This window comes from Populus trichocarpa, chromosome 17, assembly GCF_000002775.5.
Source record: "Populus trichocarpa isolate Nisqually-1 chromosome 17, P.trichocarpa_v4.1, whole genome shotgun sequence".
Taxonomy (NCBI): Eukaryota; Viridiplantae; Streptophyta; class Magnoliopsida; order Malpighiales; family Salicaceae; genus Populus; species Populus trichocarpa.
In genome coordinates, this window is record NC_037301.2 from 10,579,934 (window position 1) to 10,592,861 (window position 12,928).

Consider the following 12,928-nt stretch of genomic DNA (forward strand, 5'->3'; position numbering starts at 1 on the left):
GGCATAAGGATATATATTGAGTTTATATATATATATATAATTGATATAATCTTGTTTTATCATTATGTGACAAAATATAACAAAAAAGTGAATGGCTATAAAATAATGTATAGTCGTTATTATACCATAAAAAATTATAATACAAGATTTTTTTAATAATCAAATCTAATGGTTAAAGATATGCTTATATGTAGCAAATATGCTTATATATAATTGTTACGTGAACATAACTAATGGGTTCATTTTCTTGCTAGCTTTAAAGATCACTAGATTTGAAAAAAATTCAACGTAAAAAGAAATCTAAGATCTAAGTAATTGGTTTAATTAGTAATTTAAATAATATTATTAAAAAAATACATTAATAAAAAAATAACAACAAAATAAAAATAAAAAAACCTCAACCTAAACTTACATAAAAAGTTTAAAGACCAATATTTAATAAATCAGATGAGAACATGATAAAAATCTAAAGCTCAAACTCTACTAAATAAAATATTAAAGGATGAGAATTAAAAAAATATAAAATTTTAAAAACATTAAAAAAAACTTGATTCAAGTCTACCCGATCAAGACACAAAATTTATAACCTAATTATAATACCAAGGTGACCACAATAAAAAAACCAAATTAAATAAAATCATGAAACTTAATTATTAAATAATTCAATGTTCAAGGTGACCACAATAAAAAAACCAAATTAAATAAAATCATGAAACTTAATTATTAAATAATTCAATGTTGAAGGACAGCAACCCCTACCTGGAACCCTTTATTCTTTTACATTTGAAGATATTTTTGTTATTTTACTGTTCATAAATATATTGAGATCAAAATATTCTCAAACAAATCCATAATATATAATATAAAGACAAAAATATCCTTTATTTAAGGGCAAACAAATTTTCATGTGAAGGATAAAATGAGGCTACGAGAATCCTTCATGCCTATTAGTATATTTGTTATTTATTTTATAATGTTATGATTTATGGATAGAGGGTTTTTTTTTTAATAAAAAAAATGAATTTATTTTTTTGCAAAAATTGATTTAAAAACAAAATGGATTGGGTCAAGTATCCATTGGCGAGAGAAAGACACAACATACTCGGGCTTTTAGGTCGGGACAGTTGACTGTAGCTGCAGTTGAAAAGGACTGAAAGAGATGGACAAGATTAATGGAAATGATTCAAAGTAGAAAGTTTGACTGAGTCTTTCGTGAAAGACTTTGCTGGCAAAATGTTTCAAGTCTCCTGAATCATGACCTGGACATTGCCAATTCGATACAACGGTACAAATATCTACCATGATAGAATATTCACATACACAGGAATATAACCAATCTCAATCCACAGGAAATATCATGGTTGAATAATACAGAACAATGAAAGGCTAGAAATATCAGAGCCAAGGAAGATGAACAATGCAAACACATCAGGTTCAAATCAGCATTACCTTGGATTCATAACACCTTGTAGGAATATCAAGAATTGTGTTTTTCTGCATTCAGGAGAACCTCTTATTTTTTTGGATTGCAAGTATAAATGAGATTTTAGTTTAGATTGTCAATCGGTCTATTAGAGCCATATACAATTATCCCTCTAGCAAGAAGCTAACAATTATTGATTGATGTTTCAGCAATGTTTAGAAGGTATAACATGGAAATTCTTACTTTCATCTGTCGAGTCAAACTATTGTCTCAACCACAATTGATAATCTGATCCTTTGTCCACAAATTTTTGCCAACTTCCATCCAGATTATTTTCCTTTGAGGGGTTCCAATCAAAATGTCCAAGCTTCATCACTAGTGTATCACCTATTTGTGCAACATAACCTTCATTGTTCGCATGGTATATCTTGACAGAGCTCCGACAATGGATCCCAGCCCGTCTTCGAGCCTCAATAAGCTCAGTGATGACATCGCGGAAGCCAAAATCATAGAAGTGATCATAAAATATTGTGGGCTGAAAAAAATGAAGGGGAGAAGTCCATATTAGAAAACTGAAAAGACATGCTGTTAATCATTTTTCACCTTTATTGGCTTTGAGGAGGTTGGTTTGGAGGAGGTGGGAGCAGAGTTCAGCAAGTAAAATAAAAATACGACCCATAGTTGAAACAACAATATAACCGAACTTCTTGTTGCTTCACTTATGATATAGAAAACAAAATTTTTGCAGTGCTAATATTAAGCGGAGAAATTTTATTCTAACATTAAAAAGAGAACGGCCAAAAACTTCATGGACACATGTTTCATAACAACTTGGCAATTGATATAGAACTCACCGTTCCTGGATGGGTTAAAATGTATGCATATCCTTGTGTCAGCTTATCTCGAGGAAATGGCCAATGACCCTGGCAAAACAGAAAAGCAGAGAGTTCATTTATCTGGTCTCTAAACTTCATTAGTAGTTCAAAACAGACTTGAAGTAGACCAAGTTGACGATGCAGACAAATGCTAATAATGCCACAGTTTGAACATCAAACCAGAAAGCATTAAAATAAAGTACAAAAATTAATAAATTACCAAACTTCAAATAAGATAAGAATTTTCAATCAGACATTTGCGAAAAGAGTTATCCGAAAGACATGAGACCTACAGGCTGCAGGCTGCCGCATGTTGGATCACTACCACCACATCATTTCATTCAGTTGAAAAGAACATTGGTTAACGAATCCAAATCACTTGGATTAATCATAAACCAGATGGCACCATATTCCAACTTGGAATAACATGAAACTCTCTATCAACCAAAGGGATGAAACTTAAATACAACGAATATGCGTGTATCATCAATCATTTACATTAAATTGCAGATGGACCTCTTCCATAACTTACAGAGCCCACCTGTATCTTTCTTTCTCTTTATTTTTATTTTTATTTCACTTCTATTGTTTTTTTTAGATCCAAGGGAGGGGGGAGAGGATTCAAATCAAGACCTCCCAAGATTCTTAAAGACTCCTTGCACTTGGGCTGCCAACCAATTGATTCTTTGTTCACTTTCACAAGCATGCAATTTAAATAGTTGTCATGACACACGAATACCAATGATTTTAGGAATAACTTCAAAACCCTGCACATCAAGACAACCATGTCCCTTGAACACAATATCATTAGTTATCAAATATTTGTTCGCCAAATTATTTTATCATTTACCAACACCAAGTAAAATAGAAATGAAGCAAATGTACAACATAAAATACCATTAAGCCAAGATTCTCCCTTTTCTTTTCTGGGAAGTAAAGGGAAATTATATTTGCAAGGCTCAAACTAGCGATGACTTTATGAGTGCTATTAAATTATCCTACAAGAACAATGTGCCAATTGGAAAATTTGAATCAGAAAGAGGTTGCACCTGAGTTGATCCTGTGTCATGGTTCTCCAAAAAAGTGACAGCACGTGAGGGCCACCATCCCATCACTCCAGTTGGTTTTCCTTGGGGATCGATTAGTCTCCAATATTGGTTGTGCAGAGCAGAGTGCAGTATTCCCTACAAAACATCAAAAAAAAATACATGAGTTTATTGTTGAATAAGGAGAGCAATATTATCTCGTATGGTTGCATCATAAGATTATTAAATTGTATGCAATGCTTAAAGGGCATCTTGATTTACCCATATCCTAAGCAGCAACTGAACTTGTCCAATGTAGCCAGATTATCTAATAGGCCTTCGAGTCACATTCATTCTGCTTTCACATTCTATTAAAGCCATTTCACTATAGTACCTCGATGTATATGGGAAAAGCTGATGATTTTGGGTTAACATAATACAATGCAGAAGGTCATAGAATACATAAGACTAGATATTCCAAACATAGTTAAGAAAGTACCTTTGTGGTGACATCAAACGCTGAAGAAGTACCTCCTGTGGCATTGATCCAATTGACTATCCTCTGCCGATGAACATCTAGGCACACAGGCAGGCTGGGATTATTACACAAGATACTTCTAAGCTAAGATGAAACTACATACATCCAATGGTGTTTGCGGCATAAAGAGGTTAGGAACATAAATAATGCATTGCTACAAAATAAGAGGTGGCATAGAGGATAATTGCAGGAGAGTTGGTTAAGACAATTTAGCATTGCTAATGTAGATCTATGGATGAACCAATGCAGAATAATAATTGAGTGTATTATTGCTAGAAAAAGATGCAAGAAGTAGGGGAAAGGTGATCCGGGTTGATATGGAAAATATGATATAGCAAGACAACTCAAAGCTTTTGACCCACGGAATAGCTGAATGGAGGAAAAGTATCCATTAGCCACCTAACTAGTTTATCACTGAACATGGTCGAGTATTTCATAAGATTTCTAGCACAAGTTTTTAATATTACTATTAGTTTTGATCCATTAATACCCAATCCAACCATGAATTGGGTCACAAAGTAAATCAAACTCCTGTATCTTTCCATACCTTTTCTAAACAAAATTTAGTTAGCACAAAACTATGGTTTTTAACTCTAGTTAAGGACTACAGAAAAAAATTGATTCCCAAATTTAATACGAATGGAAATTAATTTACAGAATATTTTATGAGAAAACAAAAACAGAATCGATAGAAAACCACTTATGTGTTAATATTATTGAACCTATTATGTTCCTTAAGAGCTATTGATAGTATAAAGATTGATGAAGTCAGTTCCATGTTGTAGTAAATTTCTTTATCAACAAAGGAAATTAGCAGCAGTAAAAACTTTTAGGTATAGAAGTTAGCTTAGAAGTCTACTGAAATAATTAAATGGAAATTCTTAGTTCTGTCTTTCTGGAAGTACATGAACTCGTCCATATGTTTCCCCTAAAGTACATATTAGATCTATAGTTATCAAAGATTACCTTGATTGTAGCACAAGCTACCTTGTTCATAAGCTAAACTATCCCAGTATTCTCCAATAGCAAACGCAGGATTTGAAGCTTCAATATATTCTTTAACATATGTGCCAGAGAAGCCCCTGCAAACTCATAAACAAATTTCAGTGTCCCAATAATTTACTAGAGAAAAATTTTGAAATTACAGGTGGATTAAAAGGTGTCAAAAAGGCACTCACCTTACAAAGTCAAGGCGCCAACCATCAAAACCAATATCATTTCGAAGCCAATTTAGCCAATCCTTTATATCTCTTCTCACAAAGTCCTGGGAATGGTCAATGTTTGGAGCAGCATGGAAGACATCACCTATACCGAGTTCAACAAATAGTACAATTGTCATGTCATCTGGTGGTAGCACTAGCACTAGTACTTTGTTCCATAAAAAAAATAGCCTTGGGTCCAAACCACCCATAAATATAACCTTTGGGATAAAATATTTCATGAGCAAAAATTATATGGAATAGCAGATGATGATAACAAGATGCACACAGGTGCCAGTAAGAGTTCATGAGCAATGCAACCATAATTTTTAAAATGAAATTTTCATGAACACACACGATGACATAGGTGCATAACTATATGCAATTTGATGGCTACTTCTTTTGTGTCCTTTTTGTGTTTGTGGTCTCCCTTATATTTATCATTTACCAAAATTCAAGATTAGCTTCTATTGACAGCATTGGGACTATATTGCTCCTGATCAAGATAAGGACTGCGGCACAGGTATAGCTCGAAAACAGGTAGCATTTGGTGATCTTTAAAGGGCATAGAATGTAGATTTTAAGGTGTTAAATTGGTCAGCTGGATATCATTCTACCATGTACTTTTCATTCATCAAAGAAGAATGTTGAAGTCTGCGTACCACTTGATGGATTTCCGTTACCCTGGAAATTTGGATCATCACACACAATTGCTTCAGGACCCCATGCAAGCTTTCCACCATAAATGTTCCAAACACCATTTGGACTCTGAAATCGCAGAGAAGATTAATTTATTAAGAGATGGCACAATGTACTCATTAGGAAGTGCAACTTCAAAGAAGTTTCTCAACCCTACACTCCATGTATTTAACAAGGTTGGCAAAGAGTAGATGGGTCTTATAGATAAGGAAGAGTATCAGCATTATGAGATGCTTGAAACATTATTATACTGATATTATTTTTTCCAGGCAGTTAAGTTTTCACATAACGGGTGGAAACCAGACATGGAAAACCTAACCCATTTTCTGACAAGGCCTGCAAAAATTTAAGTCGCAGAAAATCAATAATATAAAGGACAAAGGATGAGCTGTGGTTTGCCAAATACTTTGCAGGTTTTATGTTTTTCAGATTCCAAGATGAAGAAAGATGGTAAAACGCTTTTTAGATGTTCATGCTTGCAATTTCTTGGTATATTTGGATGGATGGAAAGTAATACCCTAATGCTCAATAACCATAGTTTATATAATCAAGTACTTGGGGATAGGGTGACTTGTATGGCTTCTTGAAGGTGTTCAGCTCTAAGAGGTTTCATTACAGTTGCTTCAGCCAATATTCAAGGAGAATGAACAGCCCTTTACATAGATATTTTTTTGCAATCAATTAGAGGATGTTTATTCCTTTTGTACTTCAATTACTTTGATTTTCTTCTTTTATCAAAAATTAAGGAAAACAGAAGAACTATAGTTGCCTACCCCAGGCCTTTTAATTAGCTCAGTGAAAGCAAAAGAGACACAAAACCGCTTAAGTTTGGATGACTATATTAAGCATTTGGCAAAACACATGATCTGATGAGGTTTGTTGTGCCAAAAGAGGGAACAAATGTTTAAAATGTTGTTGAGCTGTCATGACAATATAGATGAAGCTTGAAAATCAAAAGAACAGTAAGGACATTAAAAAAAAAATAGCAATAATACTATAACAAAGAGGTTTACCTGTTTCTGCGCACATCGATGATTGAGTACAACATCTCCCAAGGCCTATAATATCAATCCAATCAATACCATATGCAAAGTATGAATAACAAATATCATAAGGCTTGTCATGACAATATAGATGATTTGTTTCATGGAAAGTGGTTTCCTGGAAAATACTTTCTAAACTTTCTTATGTTTGTTTAACATTAGAAAAGTTAGTCAACAAAAAACACTTTTCGGTCAAAGAAAAATTTGGTTTGGTTTTTTAAAAAAAAAATTCCTTTTATTTTGAGCAGAAAACATTTTCTAGAAGTTGTGAAAAATTCAAAAATATCTTGTTATTTGTGGATTATATCAAATTCGGTCCTTAATCTTTTAATTGCTATATATTTTGTTTTGAATCTTTTTTTTTTTAATTTTGACCCTTAGAATTTGATTTTTATATCAATTTTCTCTATTCCTTTCCTTAATTAATTTTTTTTATCTATCAGATTTGTTTCTCATTTTTTTATTGTATTTATTTTATTTGAAATAATTTATGTAATTGTATTTTTTTTTAATTTCATCATCTTTCAACTTTTTTATCTATCAGATTTAGTCTTTATTATTTTGATTGTTAATTATTTTATTTAAAATAATTTATGAAATTAGATTTTTTTTTTTAATTTCATCCTCCTTCAACTTTTTTATTTGTTAGATTTGGTTTCCATTCTTTCAATAAACTTGAAACAAAATATTAACAAGTTATTTTTTAGCTCATTTTCCATGACATAACCAAATATTAGAAAATATTTTCCAACTCATTTTCCACGACACTATCAAACATCAGAAAATAATTCACTTTCCATGGAAACTGCTTCCCAGCAAATAAACATGGCCTTATTTACAGTATGCAGATAACACTTAATCTTTGGCGAAAAAACCAACATAAAGATTTCTACAGTAATTAATAAGCATTTTTAGGAACAAATCTAGCAGCAAGTAATGATACTTATAAATCCACACACTAATTGCAGAAGACACGCAAGAAATTTAAACCATTGTCAGCGCAAAGAGGGAATAAGTTTAATCTTTGTAGCCAACTAACCAAACAAAAAGTGATATTTTTTTAAAACTTTTATAGAAACCATTTAAGTGGTTTTCCCCCTTGACAAAAAGCATTATGTTTTACAAAGTCAAAGGAAACAGGTGTCTCATCATAAATTCTTAAAACATATACATTTCACGCTGCTGGTCCCACCAAATGAATTACCATGCACTCGTTCCTTTTCTAACTGACAGCTTTTTTTCTCAGAATAAATTAAGTTTCTGATTCAGGCAAATGTAATATAAAAGGCATTCCATGTAATTCACAAATCATTAGCATGAAAAATACAAAAAAAATTGAGATGCGAGGTGAAGGTCTAATTTTCCTCACAAAGGTCTAGTTATTATCCTGTAAGACAACCAAAACATACCAGAAGATCTTGAGAATGCATTTCCTCTACGCAGTGTTTCAGTTCTTCCACAGAACCATATGCAGAGTTCAAGTTGTAGAGATCAGAAGGCATATAACCTGCATATTAGTGAGCAATTAAAGAACGCAAGTCCAAAAAACAGAGCATAATGAACAAAAATCTTAACACAGAGCTGGCATTGCTTGGGACTCCAAGACTATATCCTTATTTCTAGGCACAAAAATGCCCATTTCTCAAATGAACACAGCATTTATTATTACATGAAAATGACGTATGGTAATTTTATATGAAAAGACATGTTCATGACTACCTCATTTTCTCAGGAAAAGTGTGTGTGCATTGATAAGAAGGCAATGACACAGACAAAGGAAAGAAAAACAAAGAGCTAAACCTTGAGGGGCAACAGATTCTGTTGGTGGAGGGAGCCAAACTGCTGTTACTCCACATCGAGATAAATCAGCAGCTTTAGGAGCTAAATCCAGGTACCACTGCTTTCTCCAACTTTCCCAATTGAAACCTTGAAACTTCAAAAGTGGTAAATTAAGAATCATCAAGACAAATGTGTTTACAATACCTGGATGCAACAGGCATATAGGAAGCAGCAGGAAAATAAACTAAACAATCCTTGAATTCAAAAATCTCAAATGAACTCCAGACAAAAACCTAGAACTAGGTTTATTTAAAAGCCAAGACAAACATGCCCTCAAAATCCCTAACTTGATCACTTCAGCGAGTGACCCTCTCAAAGACAAGCAAGATCATTTTCCTGGAAAATGACACTTCTTGGAGCAGATCACGTCAGCTTGCCACCATTTTTATGGCTCGCGTCCGCATAACCAATGAACACTAAAATATGCTGAAAAGGGAAACATTACCAGCCTCTTGCTAGAAACAAAGAAAGAAGAAAACAAATGATCGATTGAATATTGTTCCCCTCATCACTTTTACTTCTACATTCCAGCGCACTATTCTTTTCATCCACTTGTCAATAAATTCATCTATTCTTCACAAATTATCAATTAATACATATCAAGTAAAAGTGAATGCTCTGTGGTGAGCATAATGTAGTATAATTGATTGTAATTAAAAGGAAAAGCTATATAGATGCAGAATACGAGGATGGAAGAAATCCTGACAATCCAGAAGCCAAAGCAATTGAAAATGGAAAAACAAGGCTTATGACAATATCAGCAACACGATTTAAGTGGGGATGACAACGGCCTCAAATGATTTAAGAACCATAAGTTTCAGAGCCATTAAGCGGGCACTGGATGCTTTAAGTTCACAACTGTTTTTTAAGATGCAAACAACTTATGTATTTAGAACAGTGAAGCTTGAACTACTAGTACAAATTGCAAAATGTCAAGAAGGTTGTAGAGCTCTAATCTTTCAAGAAGTGGGCATGTAGACAGAGGTGGACAAGGCACCTCCACCTAATGCCTGACCAAGAAATTATTAGGTGAGCCTGGCTCACCAATAGTCCACATTCCCAAGTGATGTATTCCCCACAATCTCAATTTGGTCGGTCCCGCCCCATTCATGTGAGTGGTCTCATGGCAAGCTTGGTTTAAATAAAATGGTTCAAGTTTGGAGTCCATTTCCCCCGAGAAAAACACCACATATATAAAACACTACGAGCTGAGGGGAGGAAGAGAGAATTAATGCATTCGTCAGTTTTCAAATCTAATCTGTAGACAGTACTAACCACAATCTCACGTCCTGTTCCAGTTCCTGGCTCTGCATTAAGGCATTGCTTTCAATAAGTCAGATGCAGACCTTGTTGTTGAATTATGTTATTTAAATAATATCAAATGAGGCACTGATGGAAAAATTGAACTTACCTAATTTTGTTTCCTCAGGGGTCTTCTGCCATTGTATGGTCTTCCGTTGAAGAGCACGTTCTAGAGCCTTTCGCTTTTTCTCTATTGTTTCTTTCTCAATTACATGTTCAATAAGTGTATCCCTTTCCTTAAGCTTTTCTTGAGCAATTGACCACACTTCATCAGGTTTGGGCAGGTCCAGTGGTCTAAAATTTGATGTCAATGCTTCAGATACATCAATCTTTCTTGGCGGAAACTTGGGACGGATGCTTCTTATCCTCCTCGCCATCCAGTGAGGTGTCTCTCTACGAGGACCATCACTCAACAGTTTCCATTTCTGTGAATCATCATCTGTCAAAAGGTCTATACGCCCACCATTGACTATATAGATGGCATCTTCATCCTCTTCCTCCTTTAATAATAGTGACTCTGCAATTTCTGCTCTGTGTTTCCACATCTTTGAAGCAGCTTCAGAGGCCCTCAATGATCTCTGCAATGCTTCACATCTTCTCATGTAAGCCTCATTTCTTGAATGTGCTGTTTCTTTGGCAGCTTTGATAGCAGCCTTGATGCTTTCCAACTGAGCCTTAAATGCCTTGGATGCAGCCTTCTTTTTTTCAGCAGCATCTTTCTTCATTTTCTCCAGCAAAGAGTTGATTTCCTCTTCCCGCTGGATAGTCATTTCCCTGTTTGACTCCTGAAATTCAAGCAGAGCTTTCTCAGCATCTTCAGCATGGAGTTCAGATGTTTTTGCTTGTGCATTGACCTGTTCTAACTCCACCTTCAACTTAGCTATCTCATTTCTTGTGATCAGTAGTTGAGATTCCAGATCATTTACAATTCCTTGTAACTTAATATTTTCTGATTGAACAGATGCAATCTCATCAACAGGATTAATTCCATCAGTAAAGACTGCCACAGCTCTTGTAGCATAGTCACCAGCTTTTTCTGCCACATCCAGGGCCTTCTCTATAGCATCTTTTGACTGTTCGACAATTGACAATATGGTGCCTTCAGTTGCAATTCTAACTTGTTCTTCAATATGAAAGGCAGCTTCAGCAGCAGAAGTTTCAGCAGCTGATACTCTCCGCTGGGCATCTTCAAGTATATGAGATGTTGCCTGCTGGAAAGCAATCTCTGCCAACTTTTCAACTTGTACAGCAAGTTCAACAGCATCTTGTTTTGCTAAAACCAGTTTAGATTCTAAGGTGAACTTCTCTTCCACCGAATCCTGAAGCTTATTGTGGAACAGAGATTTGGCAGCCTCAAGTTCTGTAATAGCAACTTCCTTGTCACGCAATATGGTAGCAACATGCTCTTGTTGTTTCGCCTGGGACTGAGCCAACTCTTCAAGCAACTGATCCCTTTCTTTTTCAATGGCTTCCTGTCTGGCCCGAGCCTCAGAAAGAGCTTTCTTAGTTGCAACTAATTCGTTTTCTTCTATCACCAAGTCCTCAGTTCCTCGTAACATAAAACCATTATCATCATCAACCATATCAGCAGAGCTGTCATTGGAATCATCCTGCCACAGACATATAGCAACCAACCACTATGAGTCTCTTTTCTATCCCTCAGAACATACCCTCTCCACTTTCACATCAAATCATTCAATAATATAATAGCAAAGACTTCATACTAAAAAAACAATTGAATACTTGCACAAGCCAATTTTGTCAATTTTCTTCAGCAAATGAGCCCATCAACTCCAAACGCATTTCATAACAATTCCAATGTCCCACTCAAATTCTCTCAACCAAATACATAGACCCATCATGTATCTACAAACCACTCTCCACATAAAAGAAATACTATCTTGTGCACACATCAAAACAGCAAAAACATATAAAACCAATCGATGGATGCATGCATGCTTACCACAGTTGAAAAAACAACGGTTCTCGACTTCCGATTCCAGTTGCCATTACTCAACAGTCTCCTGCAAGAAACCCAAATTAAAAACCATCAAGACTTGAGAGGGAAAACCTCAAACTTAAACAATTAGAAGACAAAAAGAACATCAAACAAGAATAAATAATAAAAAATAAAAAACCTTTTCCTTGTTCGCGCAGGAGGAAAGATGAGAGAATGGTGGTGAACAAGACACAAACTTGAAACAAAATTAATGTTTTTCTGTTGGAGGATCCCCAATGTGGCCCCGGGCATCAAAATGGTTCCCATTTATAAATGATATAAATAACCTCTCCTCTCTTTCCTTCTTCCCTCCTTCCTTCTTCCCTCCTTCCTTCCTGTAAAAACGTAAACAAGATGGAGTACTATAATGGTTATGGTTGGTTGTCGTTCATTCACAGAAACAAGAATGGATTCAAAATCAATAAAAACTGGGACTAATAAAATAAATTTGATTCATTGGATGAGACAGGAAATAATAACTAGTAGATGATTTGAAGCTAAGTTGGGAAATAGAAAATGTTGCTTGCTGACCTTAATGAAGCATACATAAGCTAAGTGGAAAAGATTGAGACTTTCTTCATAATAATGATGGTACAGTGAGTCTGAGAGACGCAAAGTACAGAAAAGTTTTAGGAGAAGTAAGGTGAGGCCTTTCTCTTTTTAGCTTCCCAATGAGAGGGAGAGAAAGAAAGCTTTGGGATTTGCTGTCATCACACTAATGGAAAAAAGTTTTTAGAAGCTGACCCTGCCTTTTTCTATTATTTTCAAGATATACGTGTCCGGTGTCCCTGCTATTTTTCCTGTTTTCCCCGACACAACAATCTACCCTTATTCTTATTTTATTTAGTAGCAAGAGTATTATGGACCGGTTTTAATGCATAATTATGATCGGTTTTTTGTATATATTCAAGAGTTTGTTTTTATTTGGAAAAATATTAAAAATTATTTTTTTAATAGTTTTTTTTTTATAATTTTGATATAGCTTT

General features: G+C 34.5%; 1 protein-coding gene across 2 annotated transcripts; it reads right to left on the reverse strand.

The window, feature by feature from the left end:
* Positions 1–1,475: 1,475 nt before the first annotated feature.
* Positions 1,476–12,671, reverse strand: LOC7467891 (uncharacterized). Of its 2 annotated transcripts, none has more exons than XM_002324072.4 (15): positions 12,474–12,671; positions 12,082–12,277; positions 11,907–11,967; positions 10,053–11,553; positions 9,917–9,948; positions 8,603–8,735; positions 8,212–8,309; positions 6,773–6,817; positions 5,723–5,828; positions 5,040–5,166; positions 4,828–4,943; positions 3,823–3,899; positions 3,348–3,482; positions 2,278–2,346; positions 1,476–1,958 (listed from the first exon to the last, which is right to left on the reverse strand). In XM_002324072.4, the coding sequence occupies exons 2-15, from the start codon at positions 12,207–12,209 to the stop codon at positions 1,686–1,688; spliced, it is 2,901 nt and encodes a 966-aa protein (XP_002324108.4). In that variant the 5' UTR covers positions 12,210–12,277; positions 12,474–12,671; the 3' UTR covers positions 1,476–1,685. The 2 variants fall into 2 exon arrangements, with proteins under 2 accessions (XP_002324108.4, XP_052304584.1); XM_052448624.1 differs by having other exon boundaries at positions 12,082–12,261; positions 12,473–12,671.
* Between the last annotated feature and the right edge of the window lie 257 nt (positions 12,672–12,928).

Coding starts and splice junctions, on each gene's coding strand:
- LOC7467891 (XM_002324072.4), bottom strand. CDS start 12,209: ATGGGAACCATTTTGATGCCCGGGGCCACATTGGGGATCCTCCAACAG. Junction 11,968..12,081: donor CCTGCGCGAACAAGGAAAAG/GTTTTTTATTTT, acceptor GGTTTCTTGCAG/GAGACTGTTGAGTAATGGCA. Junction 5,167..5,722: donor TAACGGAAATCCATCAAGTG/GTACGCAGACTT, acceptor AACTCGGTATAG/GTGATGTCTTCCATGCTGCT.